Genomic DNA, 18,229 nt, shown 5'->3' with positions numbered 1-18,229 from the left:
GCGGCAGAGTCAGGGACGGGTAGTCCCGGAGCAATATGCCCCCACTGACAGGCCTGACAATCAGAGTGATGGATTGGGTCTAGGAAAGCGGTACTCGAAGGCAGGCAGTGACACCAGCGCGCCTCCACTGGCCGCTGAGAGCACGGAAAAGTGGTCTCCCCAGAGGCCGGCGCACAAAGGACCGGCTTCACCTTCTGATGATCGGCCGACCGGGAACTTTAATGTCAGTACTATGACTATGTAAAATCTCTGCCAAGCGCGAAGTTGGCAATACACATTTTATCTAAAAGGCGGGGGGGGGGGGGGAGGAAAGGAGGGTATTGTTATTTTTAACAAAAAGTTTTTATTCCAAAATGTCCCTGGGAAAAGCTAGTGCATTTTCCTCCACTAGAAGAAAAGATGGGAAGGCGCATCTCTGAATTCTGTATCGACGTACAGCACGTAGATTTTCCCCCTTCCTCTGGGATACTGGCCTCTCCAGTGATCCTGGGTGTACCCCCAAAAATAGCAGCTAGGCACGGTGCAGCGAGAAAACGGTATGCCTCTAAACAGATACTATAAGAAACCTGAAACGCACCCAAGACCGAACCTATAAATCAGTGTGCAGGCAGCGCGCTCCAGGCGCGTCAGGGCAGCGAGCACAGCCTAGAATACCGCGCTTCGTCGCGACCATCTCACCCCGAAAGGGAGTCCTCAAACTTGCAGGCTTCGAACCGGACAGACTCAAAGTAGTTGGAGCGGCTACGCCGCGTCCCGAGAGCCGTGGACGCCTGCAAGGCTCGGGCGCTTCCAAATGAGCACACCAGGGAGAAGCCAGTTAGGGAAAGAGAGCTGGACCGGGGCAGTGCCGGAGCTGAGCCGGAGCAGAGCCCGAGCAGAGCCCGAGCAGGGCCGGAGCTAGGCCGGGGCTCAGGAGGCGCGGCCCGCCCCCAGGCGGCCTCCTAGAACGTCTGGGACTAGACAGCGGCGGAGCCAGCGCCAGGCGCTCCTGCCCCCCACCCCACCTCAGTCCGCCCCACCCCAGACACTCTCGGCCGGCGGGTGACTGACCCGGCCAGCACCACCTCCCCCAACCCTGGCAGTGTGAAGGGAGGGGAGAGAGACAGGAAAGCCAGCGGAAGGTAGGGTGCAGAGTCCGGGGTCCCGGAGGAGTCTCGTCCTCTACGGGACCCCGGGGCAAGGGCGGTCCAGCCGGGGGGGGGGTGGGTGGGGGGGGGAAGGGAGGAGTGCACCGGGAGGTAAAGGCCGAGGCGGCGGCGGCGCGCGGGCGAGGCCCCTTTAAGGCTCTCCCCTCCCACCGGCGGCGCCGGCCTCCGCCCGCCGCTCTCCCCGCCCCGGGGTCCCGGCGAGAGCTGCGATTGGGCGGGCGCGGCGATCCCTTTGAAGTGTGGCTGCCGATCGCGGCTATTTGACGTGCGACTCTGGGAAGGCGAAGGTTTTTGTGTTGCTCGCCGGGGCTAGCGGCGGCGGCGGCTGCGGCGGCGTCGGTGGAGGAGGGGTGGAGGTGCAGCGGCTGCTGCACCGCGCTCGACGCTGCGGAGCGAGCCCACCCGCCCCGGGAGCTCTCCTCCCCGGTGCTCCCCCTCCCTCCCCGCCCCCCCAGTGGCGCTGCCTCCTCCAAATGAGCGATTCGCCCGCTGGATCTAACCCAAGGACACCCGAAAGCAGCGGCAGCGGCAGCGGCGGCGGCGGGAAGAGGCCGGCGGTGCCGGCGGCGGTGTCCCTCTTGCCCCCGGCGGACCCCCTGCGCCAGGCGAACCGGCTTCCAATCAGGGTCCTGAAGATGCTGAGCGCTCACACCGGCCACCTCCTGCACCCGGAGTACCTGCAGCCGCTGTCCTCCACCCCCGTCAGCCCCATTGAGGTCAGTCTCCTGGTCGCTGCCGGCCCCATTCCGCCCAACACTGCGGGGCCCACGGCCCTACTCCCTGCGCCCCGGGGCTCGGTGCGACGCCCAGGTCCGGCCACGCCGGCACACGGGGTGAGGAGGGACCGAGGGAACAGGGATCGGAGCCCACCCAGTTCTCCCCAGGCTTCTCCGTGGAAGGTTTCCCAGTCCACACTCGCCTTTCGGAGCTACGTATTTTGGACTGGGTTTGCTCTTGGAGTCTCCGCTGGGTCCTTTACTTTTCCTGTGGCACCCAGTTTTCAGGCTAGAGATGATCTCTGCCTTTCCTGCCCCCACCTCCCCGCGCCAACACACACACACACACACACACACACACACACACACACACACACCCCCACCCCGGTCTGGTGTCTTTGGAGCCGCATCGCCCCCGTCCCACTCCGCCTCTGTCCCATCCGGTTAGAGCGCTCTACGCCCAGGCACTCCCGATCCCAGGTCTTTCTTCCTCCCATTTCCCTGCGTGCCCTCCCCGGGAGGGAGGGGCTACAAGTAGAGCGCCAACGGCAGCCCCTAGCTTCAGAAGGCGCTTCGCCCGGCTCCTGCCTCGCGGCGCCACCGCCAGAAACCCGTCCCAAGCGAAGTTCCCCAAACTGAAGGAATAAGTTTTTTCCTGGGCACTGAGGAGGGGGAAATTAGAGGGTAGGGGGCGAGTCACAGCCCCTCCCCCAGCCCCGATTCCACAGCAGTCACCTGCTCCCGCGGCGGCCTCTGGTGGACCACTTCCACTGCCCCATTCCCCCCGGCCCGTGCCGCACTCTGGGGCGCGGTGGATCGAGGGACCCCACCCCGGGCCCTGCGCGCGCAGTTCTGCTCAGCTGCCCCGCCCCGCCCGCACTCTCAGACCCTCTCCCCAGGCCTTCCCGCCCCGTCGCGCCGCCGCCCGGGCCCTCCGCGCCCACCCTGCTCCCCAGGCACCCCGCTTGCTCCGTCAGTTTCGTAGTCTCACCCCCTTCTCCCTCCCCTTGCCGCTGTCTCCCACAGCTGGACGCCAAGAAGAGTCCATTGGCGCTGCTGGCCCAGACTTGCTCGCAGATCGGCAAGCCCGACCCGCCGCCCTCGTCCAAGCTCAACTCGGTAGCGGCGGCCGCCAACGGGCTGGGAGGGGAGAAGGACCCTGGCCGCTCCGCCACGGGTGCCGCCTCCGCGTCTGCGGCCCTCAAGCAGCTGGGGGACTCCCCAGCCGAGGACAAGTCCAGCTTCAAGCCCTACTCCAAGGGCTCCGGCGGCGGCGACTCCCGCAAAGACAGCGGCTCCTCCTCCGTGTCCTCCACCTCTTCCTCATCTTCCTTGTCCCCGGGAGACAAGGCGGGCTTCAGGGTCCCCAGCGCCGCCTGCACGCCCTTTCCCCCGCATGGAGCGCCCGTCTCTGCGTCGTCGTCCTCGTCCTCGCCCGGTGGCTCCCGGGGCGGCTCCCCGCACCACTCTGACTGCAAGAACGGCGGCGGGGGTGGCGGCGGGGAGCTGGACAAGAAAGACCAGGAGCCCAAGCCCAGCCCGGAGGCTGCGGCTGTGAGCCGTGGCAGCGGTGGGGAGCCCGGCGCACACGGGGGTGGTGCGGAGGCTGGGGCCTCCGGGCGCAAGTCCGAGCCGCCCTCGGCGCTGGTGGGGGCCGGCCACGTGGCGCCGGTGTCACCCTACAAACCGGGCCACTCGGTCTTCCCGCTGCCACCCTCCAGCATCGGCTACCACGGCTCAATCGTGGGCGCCTACGCCGGCTACCCGTCTCAGTTCGTGCCTGGCCTGGATCCCAGCAAGTCTGGCCTCGTGGGAGGCCAGCTGTCGGGGGGCCTGGGCTTGCCCCCCGGCAAGCCCCCCAGCTCCAGCCCGCTCACCGGGGCCTCCCCGCCCTCCTTCCTGCAGGGATTATGCCGTGACCCCTACTGCCTGGGAGGTTACCACAGCGCCTCGCACCTCGGCGGCTCCAGCTGCTCCACTTGCAGCGCGCACGACCCCGCCGGGCCCAGCCTGAAGGCCGGGGGCTACCCACTGGTGTACCCCGGGCACCCGCTACAGCCCGCTGCGCTCTCCTCCAGCGCCGCTCAGGCCGCGCTCCCCGGCCACCCGCTCTACACCTACGGCTTCATGCTGCAGAACGAACCGCTGCCACACAGCTGCAACTGGGTGGCGGCCAGCGGGCCGTGTGACAAGCGCTTCGCCACCTCGGAGGAGCTGCTCAGCCACCTACGGACTCACACGGCCCTGCCCGGCGCGGAGAAACTTCTGGCCGCCTACCCCGGGGCTTCCGGCCTGGGCAGCGCCGCCGCAGCCGCCGCAGCTGCAGCCTCCTGCCATCTGCACCTCCCCCCGCCCACCGCCCCGGGCAGCCCCGGGTCGCTGTCCTTGCGGAGTCCACACACTTTGGGGCTAAGCCGGTACCACCCCTATGGCAAGAGCCACTTATCCACAGCCGGGGGCCTGGCCGTGCCGTCCCTCCCCACAGCCGGACCCTACTACTCACCGTATGCGCTGTACGGACAGAGACTAGCCTCAGCCTCCGCACTCGGATACCAGTAACTACAGCTCTTGCTCCCACCCAACCCTCCTCTCCTTCCCCCCCCTCCGCCTCCCTTCCCCCCCGGCCGCCTCGCCGCTGCAACCTCCACTACTGCTTGTCCCTGCCGGGATTCCCCGCCCAGACCCTCCCCACCGGACTGTGTATTTATTTACTATAATGTTAGCTTACAAGCTGGGAATATAAGTGCATTAACGGCCCACACGAGTCAATGGTATGCAAAAAGTCTGTGTTCCCCAAATAATAATATTAATCACACAAATAACTACATGTTCCCCGCCCCTCTTCCTTTCTTTTATTTTTCTTTCCTTTTTCTTAGATGTAAGTGGTTTATTTTCCTTTTGCTTTTTTTTTTTTTTTTTTTTTTGGATTGGTTTGGTTTTAGGGGGAGGAGGGAGAGTTGGGGTTCTGGGGTTCTTCTATTTGTTTTCCCTTCGTGGGGAGTTTCTTGCATGCTTCCTAACCGTTAAAACGACATTTGCCCCTTCTCTTTTCCCCTCGTTCCCCTTCAGTTCTTGTTTGAGGTTCTGTTTTATCCTTTGTACAAGTAACAGAGAGGAGATATTTTTTGTAACGCGTTTGGGGGGTCTAGGGATCCGCCTTGGTGGCAAGAGGTCTTGTGTTCTATTGACCCAGAACTCTGCTCTGTGATTCCTCCCCTGCAACCCTCTCCTCCTGGGGTCCTTGGTCTGCACCCTGGCCCCCAAAATTAGAGCCTTGCTCCTCTAGCTTGCTCTGAGCACTGAGAGCCCTGACCCCACCAGCAGGCTCTGCCCTGAAAGAGAGGCCCTAAGGCCTCTGACAGCCTTTTTACCTTTCAGACGCTTTGTGGCCCCAAACACCCGGTAGTCCCACTGCCTGCTGGTGGGGGACTTGTACGGCTAGTCTTATTCAATCAAAAGTCCTAGAAGGCCCTGCTGGTGTAAAACGTTGCTCTTTATATTTTGCAAAGTGCGTTTATAGTCTTGTTTTTCTCTCCATTGTTGGGATCCCTCTCCTGATAGGAGTAGGGTCAGTGATGCTTGCTAGATCCCTCCAAAGCAGACCAGTGGCAATATCAGAGGGCAGTACAACCTTGTTAGCTCCATTGGGGGACAGTTGGGGAGGCAGGGAGTACACAGATCACAGTAGCCCCATCACCCCCTTCCCAGGCCTGACCCAACAGAATCCCCAAAGTTGGCCGTGGGCTTCCGTGGGCTCCCTCAGTGACTGGGATTGAAGACTCCGCCCCTGGGTCTTCTCCCCACACCTACCCCCCCTCCTGGTCTTATGCAGCAGTGCGGGGGCTGTGGGGCCTGTTGGGGATGAATAGAGCTCTCCCTTGGTAAGACTTATTTTGTTAATAAATGGAATACTTGGCTATATTCACACCGTGGTGTGTTTCTCTCTTGCCTCACCCACTGTCCTGCTTCCAGACACCTAAGCAGATGTCCTTTTATTCTTGCTTAAATACCTTATGGTTTCCTTCTGAAATTTCCGTTCAAGGACGAATTTAATGCCTTTCCTCAAGAAAGGGGGAGGGGAGGGAAAAAAAAAACTTATGCCAACGCATTACAAATAACATGCAGTCGTCTTTATGGGTTTGTTTGTTTGTTTCTCCCACTTGGTTGTTTAGCTCCCAGCCTCGCTTCAAAGTCCTTGATATTTCCTGGGACAGGGTGAAGGGAGTGTGTAAATGCGGTTTTTCCTCGGCCTAGATTCGAGGTACAAGGGGCTGAGCAGGGAACCAGGACGCGGGGCTCAGACTTGGCAGCACCGTCCCCCGAGCCCTGTAGGTATGCAAAGTCGACGTGCCTCTGGCGCCACCTAGTGGCAGAAAGACAGGTGACTGGCGCCGGCCCCGACGACACCTTCCGCGCTTCCCACTGGAAATGCGAATGATTTCCTCCTTTTGACTGCCTTTTCTACTCTTTGAAACCAAATGCACCTGCTGACATGGGTGCTTTGCAGAGCTTGGGGGCTCCCCTAGGCCAGCGCTGAGTTGCCGACCCGAGTCATTTGCGCCCCCCAGAGACTTCTCTGGAGGGGTTTCGGTTTTGCTGAGAAGACGCGGTGTTTACTCAAGACTTTGAGACCACTCTTCGGTCCCTGTTGTCTTGAGCTCACACGACTGACACCCGCTGGGGCATCCCCGGGCAGGCGATGATGAGGCGCCCTTTGCCAGGATGGTGGGACCAGGGTCGGGCACCTCCCACTGCCCGGGTTTTCCGCGAGGCCGGAGGAGAGGACGGACGGCCCTCACGTCTGCCCTGGGCGGTGAGCGGCCAAGGCCGCTGGCTCCCCGGTGCACCCGGCCAGGGCGCGCGGGCGCTCGGCCTGCTCCTTTTGGACGCGACGGGCCTCCTGTTGGGCGCACTTCAAAGTGGTCTGCCTCGCCCCCTCCTGGCCGCTCTCCTCTGCGTTGGCCCCGTGCCGCTTTGGGGATCTGCTGTTGGCGCTGCTGTTTTGCTTTGCTTTCCCTGTGAGGATCGTGACTTAACTGGGCAGTTCGTGCTCCGCAAGCTTCGTGCGTCTGAAACGTCCGTCCGTAGACCCGAGGTCAAGGGCGGAAGGTGGGGTGGGAGGGATGCCTTCTCTGTCCGTCCGCACTGTTTGGGAAGACACCACACCCCGCTAGAGAATCACAGGGGGGCCTCCCTCACCTGGTGTCACGCTCTCTGGACTTGACAAAGCCTCAACGTTAGATGTTCTTGGGAGGTGGCGGGGGGGGGGGGGTTGATTAGGGTTCTTTGAAGCTTTGCCACTATATCTTTGTTTCTGGCCAAAATTCCTTTCTCTGTCAAGAGGACCTCAGGCTTCTTCTGCAGAAAATGTCCGTGCTGGCCACCAAAAGAACTTAGGTGTGTCCCAGGGGAAGGCACCTCGGTTGCTAGTGTCTTTGGGCACGTGGGGGAGGGCAAGTCCGGGAGAGGCTAAACAGGCTGCAGAAGTCACCCTGGGACCAACTCAGGACCTTCCTGGGGAGTCGTCATTATCTGGGTTCTCAAAGTTAGAATTGGTCAGAATCTTTAAATGACTTGAAACTGTAGGGACTTGCTTTGTTTTTCTTTCTCTCTGTTGTTTTGTCTGCTGTTGGTTATTTCCCACTTCCCTTCCTCTCAAGTCCTCTTTCCTTCAGATACCTTTTTTTTTTTTTTTTATGGCTGCTAAAACTTCTGGAAATTGCTCCCCCTGCAGGAAGACTTAAACTTTTCTCTTTTCTTAAACTTCATGGGCTTCAGACCTCCCTAGCTAAGGACCACAGCGGTCCTCTTGTTGGGAAAGAGAAAGGAATAGACTCACTGTCTCCAATAGTGTACTCTCTGTATAGCAAAAGTCGTGTTTCTAAAGCTTCTTGGCTTATGCATGAGCTTAGAAACCCCCCAGACTATTGAGTTTCCCCAGAAAATGTATTTGTGGCCTTTGCAGACTGGGAAGGATGCCCTTTGCGTAGTTGGAATAAGCTGCCCCCAACTACCCTTGTGACATCAAAGGGCAAGCATTGTGGTCTGGAGTGTCCCAGTTCTCACCCTGAAATGTCAGCCCTCCCCACCATAAATGGGTGCCAGTTCCAAAGAAATGTGGCTGTTTTAATTAGCTGGTGGGGAGTTGCTTACTTTCAATAGCTAAATTCTCATTAGACAAAGTTGCTGTTTTAATAGAGATAATACTCCCCACCAACTGCTTATTTGCATAATTAATTCATCTAGCCACTCTTTTCTTTGAGAATCACCTCTACCTTCTATTTCTCCACCTCATTCTCTTCCTAGCCCTCCTCCCCCTTTTCCTCCTAATCTCTCCCAGGCGCCAGAAATGGGGCCTGTGTTCCCAAGGCACCAGGAAGGGTGGAAGCAAAGAGCTGGAACTTGAGACACTGGACGTTCCTGGCCCCAGGTCAGGTTTTCACACCTCTTGCCTGGTTATTTTTGTGGCCTCGTGGGCAGCTGCGGGAGGAAGGGAGGAGGAGAGGGAGGGGAAAGGCTCCTTCTCAGATACAGGGTTGACACGAACAGAGTTGCATGGCGTTGGGTTTTTAACTTGCCAGTCGTCCTCCCCCTCCCCTCCGCTAACCCACCTCCAGAGAAATTGGGGAGCTCAGGAGGCGTGGCGCCCTTCTTTAGGCAGCCACAATTGCCTTGCCCTACCCGGCGTACTGGGACGTGCCTCTCGATATATGAGCTAACTCCTGCCTGATGTATGTCTGGGTTACCGTGGAATTCGTCTTGCAATAATCCTGAGGCTCTGTACTTTATTAATCATTCTGTAGGGGAAGCTGCACTCCAGTTTTCTGTTTGATTTGATTTCATTCGTCCTGTCTTTTTGCAAAATAGATGGTTGAGTGCATCCGATAATGTATGGTTTAATTTGGAGCACTATGGGTTTGAATTACCATTTTCATAATGTGCTGTGCATTAATGTGTTACATCATTTATAGAGAGGAATGTGCTGGGTTTCAAAGTTTCTCCTGAAAGCCAAAGTCACCTAAAGGAAGCAAAGCCAGATCACATCGACCCATCTTCTTACCTTGCTGCCAGAGAAACTCCTGCCTCCCAGCCTGTGGTTAAATCTGCCAAAGCTCATAAAACCCAACATGAGGCTTTTGTGTTTCACATAATGCAGGTGGGTGTCCAGGTTTGGGGGGGAACTTGCACATGGCTGCCCGGGAGCCATCGATGGCAGTACAAAGCTGCCTCTCATTATTGCATAACAACGGCTTTTGCAGCCGACCCGGTTTGAGGAGACCGCCAGTGGATGGCTCTCCGTAGACCCTAATCCCAGCCCTCCCTCCCCAATGGCTGTAATAACACCAGCTGTCTGTTACTCAAACTCTGACTGAGGAGGAAAAAGCACTGATTATCCAAATACAGTCATTAAAGGGGAAATGTGTTTTTAGGACTGTCAGAGTGATTAATGAGGGCTAGCCGTCTTTGCAAATGCACTTGTTTAGTCTAACTGGCAGCTTCTATTTTCCTATTGATTTATTGCAGCCGTTGCCGGGCCTTGGTGTGTGCGGAGTCAGGGCACTTCACAACTGCGCCCTGTTTAAACAGGAAAAGCATGCACCATTTTGTCCGGGAGGGAGGGAACAGCCTAAAGTCTCTCCCTTCAGTGCCGTCTCCAGGGGCCCAGACCAACAAAGGAGACATTAAAAACCTGCAGCCTGGAAAGGGAAGGAAGCTGCCTCCCCTCACTTGTCCCCGGTCACTCAGTTCCAAGGTCAGTGAAGACGCACCACGGCCCCTGGACAAAGCCTGTCCTATTGTAACACTCGGCATGCCCACATTTCCTCCTCCAGTCCCCCCAAAACAGCTGTCAGCCACTGGGTCCAAGTACAGGAAAGGCACCCAGCAGAGGGGGAGGCTGCAGAGGCCAGAAACAGAGAACTGAAGCATCCTCCCACCCCAACACACACACACACACACACACACACACACACACACACCTACCTCTGCCTGGGTCCGGGATGGGAGCCAGGCCAGGGGCTTCATGAGGAATCGATGGAGCCCAACAGTTGATTTCCACTTTTAAAAAGAGGTAGGGGGACCACAAAAGTGATATCTACTTCTTTCCGCTGGTACAGTTAATGTTTTGACAAATGATGCGCCTGATGACAAAAATAGAGAAATGGCAGCTTGAAATTCGAGTGCTGGTATTTTGGGGATTAATACTTCCAGGAGGTCAGTCATCAAAGGGACAGGATTTACAGAATTCCTGTTTATGTGCTGGATGCCATAAGACACAGGAGAAAACTCAGATGAAATTCTTGTCTGATTTAGTTGGGGGAGATAAGACACACCCGTGAGTCAGGGAGCAAGATAGCATTACATATAAGCGCGTTTATGCTGATCTAATAAAGTGCTAACTCGTACTGTGCAGACAGTGGAGGGTAGGACAGGATGTAAGAAGGTGCTAATTGTGTGGACCAGATGGGTGGGCTGTAGGAGCCGGAGGGGGAGACCACTGGGGCTGATGGGGGGCACCTTGCCATGGAAGCTCCAATCTGTTGGGAGGCTCCTTGGAGGCCCATCCTTTTTCTGAAGGCTGAAGATGGATGAGGCCTTCATTCCATAGTGATAAGAGAGCTGGAACTTGAGCCCCTGAGCCCATAATTTCCATTTCTAAAGCAGATGAAGGAAGAGGCTTTACTGACACTGTATACGGCACATCTGAATTTTCTTCCATTCCTTTCTTCCTAACCAACTTGCACCTGCCAGAGAGCGTTCGCGGCACAGAAATGGTTTGTACTCTTCCTAAATGAAGGGCCTTTCCAAGTCTTCCCAGGGTGCCTTCCCAAGACTTCCCAAGACTTCCAAGCACTATTAGCACTTACTAAAACAGGAAAAGCTGTCAGTGGATTTGGATCACAGATGAACGGGGAAAACTCTCTCTTAAGAGAAAAGAAGTTGAACCTACTGGCTGAGAGAAATGAAGTGACTGTATTTTATAAACTTCAAAACGGAGATAAAAGTTTAAGTACACTTAAAGTGTACTTTAAGACTGTCCTGGAAAGTCCAGGATGTCTAGTCATTGCATACTGGGGAGAAAGAGCATAGAAATGGGAGCCAGAAAACTGGGATTTTCTTCTAGTTCTGAAACTTAATTGCTGTGTGACTTTGAACAAGTCACTTAATCTCTGAGTCTATTTTTCTATTTCTGAAATGAAGCTATTGGGCCCTCTAATCTTGAAGCCCTTTCTAACTGGAATATTCTATGAGTTTATAAAATGTTTAGAGTAAAGCATTATGGAGGTCAGAGCTGGTTAGAATGCTCCATCACTCATCCCCAGTCAAGTACAGTTCTAAAGTTCCTATCAAGACAGTGAGTGTGAAAGGTCCAGAAGAAGAAATGTCATGACTTTACCTCAATAATGGCCGGGGGGGGGGCGGGGAGCAGGGGAGCATACAGAAGAAAAATACTGTAATGTGGAATTTTCACCCAGAGAAGGGACTCTCTTTTTCATTTCAACAAAATGAATTCTTAAAATATATTTTTTTTAATTTGACGAGATCCTGAGTGTAGTTTAGTTTTGATGCGGGTATTTCAAAGACTGATTGGGTACTTAAGTGGGTCAGAAATGATTGTTGAAAATAACGTTGAGAATCCCGTGAGGTTAAATCAAGGTCTACAGAAAGAATCATGTTTCATAACCTACCGCCAATTGCTTTTGGAAAATGGAACTGGCAAGAGAAGAAGTGAAAAGCAGATAAAAATCAAACCATGGAGGAGTTGGGGGGACCTTTGCTCTGAGTGGGCAGCGGGTATCTCCACAGCTCTTTGGAACATAAAATCAAGTGATCCTTCTGGAGTTTAAACCAGAGCCAGATTTTAGAGTGGAAACAGTAATTTGGAACCTGTCAGGGCACATTCCCTGCGTCCCGTTTGCTCTCCTGGGTGTGTGTACATACGAGCATGTACATGTGTGTAGTGTGGGTTGCACACAGGTTTGTAGCCAGCCCATAAGGAAATGGGGTGACTACCTCAGTCCTGCCCCTCCCTTCCAAGAGCCAAGATGCTGCTCGGTGCAGTGGGTTTGCAACTCGGTAAACATTAACAAAGTACCCACTACATACTAGGTACCACGGTCTTCTCTGGGACTAGAAAGACGGGAGAGACACGGACCTTGCCTCAGGGAGCTTCCAGTCCAGTAGGAGGCAGATGTGTGAGCTGAAATATATGATGGACCAACAGCTCTATTCGTGTTGCGATGGTCAGTACAGGCCAAGAGTATGCTGTGGTCACAAATGAGCCCCACCATCTCAGGGGCTTAACAACAAAGGCTTATTTCTCGTTTATACTACATCTCCATCATTGACAAAGATCTCTGTATCTGTCAGGGTTTGAACAGAGAAGCAGAACCAGTAATATAGTAAGGCGTTTATTGCAAAGCATCAGCTTATGCGATTGTGGTGGCTAGCTAAGCAAGTCTGTGGGACACGCAGGCAGGGAAGATCCAAGGCTGAAACTACTGGCATGAGCCTTTTGGAGTCTCTAAATTCAGGGAAGGCCTGAGCCCTCTTTCAAAGGGCTTGCCTGATTAGGTCAGGCCCACCCCAGACAACCTCCCTTTTGACCTACTTAAAGTCAACTGATTAAGAACTTGAACCGTATCTGCAAAAGTCCTTCACAGAAGCACCTAGATTCATGTTTGGTTAGCTAACCGGGAACTGTCACTCTCTAACCAAGGTGACCCATCATCAGAAAGCATCACAGTGTTGCACACAATTTATCAGGCCCACTGACTAACAGGAACATCCTTGGTGGTCAGTGGGGGAAGAACTGAAGAATCTTGTACAAACAACATTTCAGGCCAAAATGGCATATGTCACTTCTGTTCACCTGTTCATACTCCTCTGGCTAGAACTGACCACCCAGCCTCTCCTAACTGCCAAGGGCAGGACACTGACCCTCCTGGGAAGGAGAGGAGAATTGGAGAGGGTGCTGTCTGGGCACTCTGACCAGCTTCCACCCTGCCCTCCCCATGCTCGTTTTACACAGGGGGAAACTGAGTTTGCGGTGTGATGAAGGCATGCGTGACTGTCCACGGCCACAGTAAGTGAGGCAGAACTCTCCTCTCCCTCCGTCCAGCTCACCTCCACCCTGCTTCCTCGGGTCTCAACAAACAGAAACTCCTTCCAAACCCACTGAGCCCTGTTTACCTGGAGAAAGTTTACACTTGAAATCACAGGAAACAGGTGCCTCTGGGGATGGAATGCTCTAGCCAGACAAGCCTGGCCTCGCAGTTAGGGCAGACATCTCAGAGCTATGAGACCCTGAAGTTCAAAGAGATTTGTGACCTTCTGCATACCTTGTAGTCCCGAGATCTCCACCAGGTGGCTTGCAAAGAACCTCCTCTCGGAGTATCGAGGCAGTGTATTAACAAGGCCTCCTTACAAGAAGGGTGGAGACCTCCCATGTATTGGATTCTAGGAATGCTTTCATCCGTGAAACTTACAAAAAGGTTCAGGATGGACCGAAAGTGATAGTGATCAATGGTCACTGACAAACAAGTGCCATCAACAGTATGTACTCTCATTTGAGACGAGAAAGGTCTGGGCAACAGGGATCAGACGTGGCTTCTTTTCCTTCTCTAACATTTACGGAGCGCTTGTTGTGTGCTAGGCACCGTGCTAAGCACTTTCCATACAAGACTTCATTTCATCCTGGCAGCAAGTCTCTGCAGTGAGTCTATTATTGAACACTTTTTGCCCAGGGACACAAAGCCAGTAAACAGTAGAAGCAAGATCACTGTCAAGTCTCTCTGATTCCAAAAACCTATACTCCTGCCACAGGAGCCACCACGTACTGTGGTGAGGCTGGTGCCTTGCACAAGAGCATCTGGCCAAGCGGAGCGCGTGGGGTCTCCGTGGCAGCCCCAGGACACCTAGCCTGGGGCGCATCCGTGTCCAAGAGGGCCTTTCTCTAAATCTCCCAATGGCTCTAAATGGGTGGGGGCAGGATAGGCGGAGGCTTGTCAACCTCAGACCCTCTCCTCTAAAGACTGGGTCAGAAAAGAACTTTAAATCCCCTGACCCCCGACTCACTCCCTGCTGGTCACAGCTGAACTCTGCAATGTACGCGTACTTATGGGAATGTTTCCTGAGAACCTGCTACCTGTGCTAAATGCTGTCAAAGAGGAGAAGATGCATAAGACATGGCCCCTCACATCAAACTGTTTAAAATCTCTTAGGGAAGACCGTATAAACACCTACTAACAATGTGAAATAAAGTATGACATTAACACATGAAGGGGACTCCTAAAAAGTGCCAGGTGTTCAGAGCACCCTGGGAGTTGGAAGGATGCATTCGTTCACCCAGTCCCCCACGGGAAGGAAGAGAGAGGTCTTTGAGGCCAGTGGGACAGCCTGAGCAAAGCCCAACGCCAGAGTGTGTTGGAGGGGATGTCCCTCCGGTTCACACCAACCAGCTTCCACCTGCAGGGAGCATGAAGGCAAGAGTAACTTAAGGGAGCCAGGGCTTTGGGGCCACCAGCGCAGGTGTGGGCAAGCAGTCAAAGGAGGACGACAGCCTCACTGCGGACACGGCACAGTGAAGGGGTTGCTTCCGAGGGAAGGCAGGCTCTTTGCAAAATTCAGCTCAAGGCTTGGAATTGAAACATGCATCACCTGCGCTGGCCTTGCTCTCCCAGTCACGGCCACCCGCCCTGGGCTCTCTCACCCCCAGGGCCCACCTTCCTGGCTCCAGTTATACAGTGTCAGGACCCAGAGCACAGAGAGGGTCTCAGGAGCCTCTTGATGGTGACGGTGATAGGTGGGACCTTCACGTCCATCCCCTTCCTGATACTCACCTGTCTTCCCTGACCCCTATTCCCTCTTCTGGGGGTGTTGGCCCAAATGCTCATGGAGAGCATCCTCCTTTGCACCCCTGCTCCCAACATCACCCTCCCCTGTCCTACCCCCAATGTCATTCCTCCCCCCAATACACATACACACACACACACACACACACACACACACTCCCTCTCACCTCCCTTCCCTCCCCCACCCCTTCCCCTCCATTTGTTTCAATGAACAGCCCCTTTTATCTATTCTGTAGGTACAAATGAAGCTGTCAAATTTGATCAGGCGCTTGATATGACAGGCCGTGGGAGTCAGGACCCCTTGAACAGAGTGGGCCTTGTCTGTCACAGCCTGCCTGACACTTCCCATAATGCCCAGACTGATGAGATTCTGAGTAGGGCCCAGCACATTTTCAACTCTATTTTGGGTGAAAACCCTTCTTGAAAGATCTTGAAAGGAGCTGGCAGTTCAGCCGCCCGGATGATTAATGAGGGTTGGCTCCGCTGGATGGATTTCTCCTGGTGCCAACGGCCGTCCCCCCAACAGGCTAGAACGTGTTGCCGTTGACTTCCCCCAGCACTTCCCCCCACAAGGAGACACCCCCCAAAAAACCTCTCCCACCAACCCTCGGACATTCCCGCGGGCCGCCCCTCGCCTCCACCTGCAACCACTCTGACCGCGTATCTCTCCCCATCCTCCCTCGTCTGGTGCAGGAGCAGCCCCGGCATATGGAAAAAGTTAACTGTCGCAGCTGAGGGAGGCCCGGCTTGAGCTAACAGGGTCCGCTGGACAGCTTTGCAGGTTTTTGAGGGGCATGGAGGCAGTGCTGAGAGGGGACCAAACAGGACAGTGACCCCTGAGTGCCACGTCACATGCTCCAGTGGGCAGGGTAGGCCTCTCCACTTTTTCTCCATGGCCTTCAGGAACTCTGGGGACAGGACCCACGGGGTGTCTAATGCCCCAGAGAGATAAAGCCTTCAAGTCCTTGTTTTTCCTCATCTCACTGTTTCTCACGATTATTTTAACCAAGAGAGTTCTTTATTGGGCAGGACCCTCCGGTGTAGGGCAGAAGGTCTAGCATCCTTGGTCTCAAGACATGACTTGTTTTTGGCATCCCCCCGCCCCCCAGTCATAGAGACAACCAAAACTATCCCCTACACCTACAAACAGCCCTGGGGTGGTCCAGCCCTGCTTGAGAACCACCATTAGAGGGACGAGTCTCCCCTCTGCCTCATGCTTTGAGGGCCTTGTCCTCATCTCTGCCTCCTTCTGCTCTCACACCCTCAAGCTCACTCAGTGGAGAGAGCACCTTGAAGGAGGGAAAGAAGGAAAGAAGGAGGTTCTCCCACCCACCACAATACTAACTTTTCTCCTCCACTGCTTGCCCCAAACCAGCCCTGCTTTAACCTCTGTCCTCTTGCCTTCCTCTCCTGCTGTCCTATTTTTCCTAGCAGATTACAGCTTACGCATGCTTCAGGTGAAAAAAAATGTTGCCTGAAACTTCTTTGGGCTTTCCAAGCTCAGAATCCTTCAGGAACAGGCCAGTGAAAGGTAGTTGGGGTCAGAAAAGTGCTGTTTCTTTTTGGAACATGGAACATGTTTTTTTCCTATGGAACATCCATAGGGGTTTTTGTTGTTGTTGTTGTTGTTGTTGTTGTTGTTGTTGTTTTCAAGCCAGGCTCCAAGGTCTGGAGACTCTATCAGAGGAGAAGCAGGGTCCTAACCCCCAACTCACCCATGATCTCCTGTGGAGTAGGCTAAGCCAGTCCACGAGAGAGGGTTTCCAAGAATACCAAGCCATACGTCCTCTCTTCACTCTATATTTTCTTCTCTCCCTTTCCTTCTGAAACAGAAAAAGAAAAAGAAAAAAACACCATAGTTTACCCACCCCAGGCCACTGGGTAGATGCCCAATGAGCTCTGAGATCATCCAGCCCCTAGATGGACCTAGCACCATCTGTAGGATACTTCAGTACCATCTACTAAGCATCTGTTACATGCCAGGAATTGGGCTCAACTCTCGCAGTAAAATAGCGAGTGAAAAGACACACAGCCCCTGCCTTCCTGAAGCTTATAGACTAATAAGGAGAACAAACTTAAACAATTCAATGTAGGATTATACATCGTGGTAGTAGCAATGAAGGAAAAGGAGAGTGTTCTACTACGCATACAGAGAGGGTGTAACAAGGAACGCTTGTTTAGAACTAAGGTCAGAGAGAGCCTCTTTGGGACCATGACTGTGAAGCTGAGACCAGAAGGCTGAGCACGGCCAGCCAGATAAAGAAGGAAGAGTGTCTCAGGCTGGGGAAATTCATGCCCGGGCATCAGCCAAATTCTCCTGTCATGGAGATCCTTTTCCCTTGCAGCTGTGCCTCCCTGGAAGGACAAAAGCTCAGTAACTCAGCCAGAGCCCTGGAGAAACCAGGAATGGGGAGGAGCTGGAAGGAGAAGGGCAGCGAAGGGGTGTGGAGGGAGAGCACTGACCACCCAGTCACCCCACAGTCCAGGGCACCACCAAGGTGGTTACCTCGGCAAGCAAGAGGGAGAACTGGAGACTGGTCTGGGGCTGACAGGACCTCTCAGGAGGGTTTCAGGGATGCTCTCAGGCCGAGCTTTGAGCTTCGCCAGCTCCTGGAGCTGTGACGTGGGCAACGGCTGACGGAGACAGAAATTAAATGAATGATGACACAAATTAATACATAATTACAAGATTCTTGCCCAAGAGGGAAGCTTGAGGGTGACTCCGCTTTCTCTCTTCCAGAAAGATAATATTTTAATGAAATACTGGAGAGTGTGTTACTTACTCTTGGAAACACATAGGCCTTCCTTGGCTCCCCCCTGAGCGGCCCCTCTCTAATCGAGGCCAAACCTTTAACCTAAAAATCAAGTCCTCCACGGAATGGCCCTGACGCCTTTCCACCCGTCCCGGCCGGAAACATCACAGGAGCCAAGCATGACGACTCACTGTTTCCTAGACATCCAGCTCTGGCATCCAGTTGTTCCTTCCTCCTAAAAAGCCTACCCCCTCTCACAAATTCACTGGTCTCGTTTTCACCCCAACCGGTTGCTCTGAATCCTCTGAGCCCCTTATTTTATCTCTCTGATAGTCTTTGTCTATGTGAGGACCCCTCACCACCCCTCACTGGACCATGAGTACCTTAAAGGCAAGAAGGATCTCTTATGCATACTCATGCCCCCTGTATGCCTAGGACAGTGCCAGGCACGAGGCAGGCCATCCATAAATGCTTGCCAAATTCCATTTAATCTGAAAGGAGCTAAAGAGCTTAAGCATTTGTCAACATCTTTAAACTGAAGTCACCACTTTGATGAGAGAAGAGACCCCCGGGAGGTAAAACTCAAAGAAGGAACAAGAGAGACAAAAAAGGCAATCAGGCAAGAGAGAAAAGATGCACGTCCTTTATCAGTGGCCCAGTGGCCACTTGTTCCAGAAGTCTTCCCTTCTCTCCTCTGTCTCCCCATGCCCAGAACAGGAGAGGTGCTCCTGAGAACACAGGATTTGGGGTAGGGCGGC

The 18,229-nt window shown here is 54.4% G+C and overlaps 1 protein-coding gene across 1 annotated transcript; it reads left to right on the top strand.

Moving 5' to 3' along the window:
• The first annotated feature begins 573 nt into the window (after positions 1 to 573).
• On the top strand, positions 574 to 5,789 carry ZNF703 (zinc finger protein 703). The gene is made up of 2 exons (XM_045460785.1): positions 574 to 1,864; positions 2,891 to 5,789. Exons 1-2 carry the CDS (start codon positions 1,622 to 1,624, stop codon positions 4,421 to 4,423), a joined length of 1,776 nt encoding a protein of 591 aa, XP_045316741.1. The 5' UTR covers positions 574 to 1,621; the 3' UTR covers positions 4,424 to 5,789.
• The last annotated feature ends 12,440 nt before the right edge of the window (positions 5,790 to 18,229 follow it).

Source organism: Leopardus geoffroyi, chromosome B1 (assembly GCF_018350155.1).
Source record: "Leopardus geoffroyi isolate Oge1 chromosome B1, O.geoffroyi_Oge1_pat1.0, whole genome shotgun sequence".
NCBI classification, from domain to species: Eukaryota; Metazoa; Chordata; class Mammalia; order Carnivora; family Felidae; genus Leopardus; species Leopardus geoffroyi.
Note: the sequence above shows the minus strand (reverse complement) of the source record. Positions and strands in the feature narration are given on the sequence as shown.

Coding starts and splice junctions, on each gene's coding strand:
- ZNF703 (XM_045460785.1), top strand. CDS start 1,622: ATGAGCGATTCGCCCGCTGGATCTAACCCAAGGACACCCGAAAGCAGC. Junction 1,865..2,890: donor CCCCCGTCAGCCCCATTGAG/GTCAGTCTCCTG, acceptor TGTCTCCCACAG/CTGGACGCCAAGAAGAGTCC.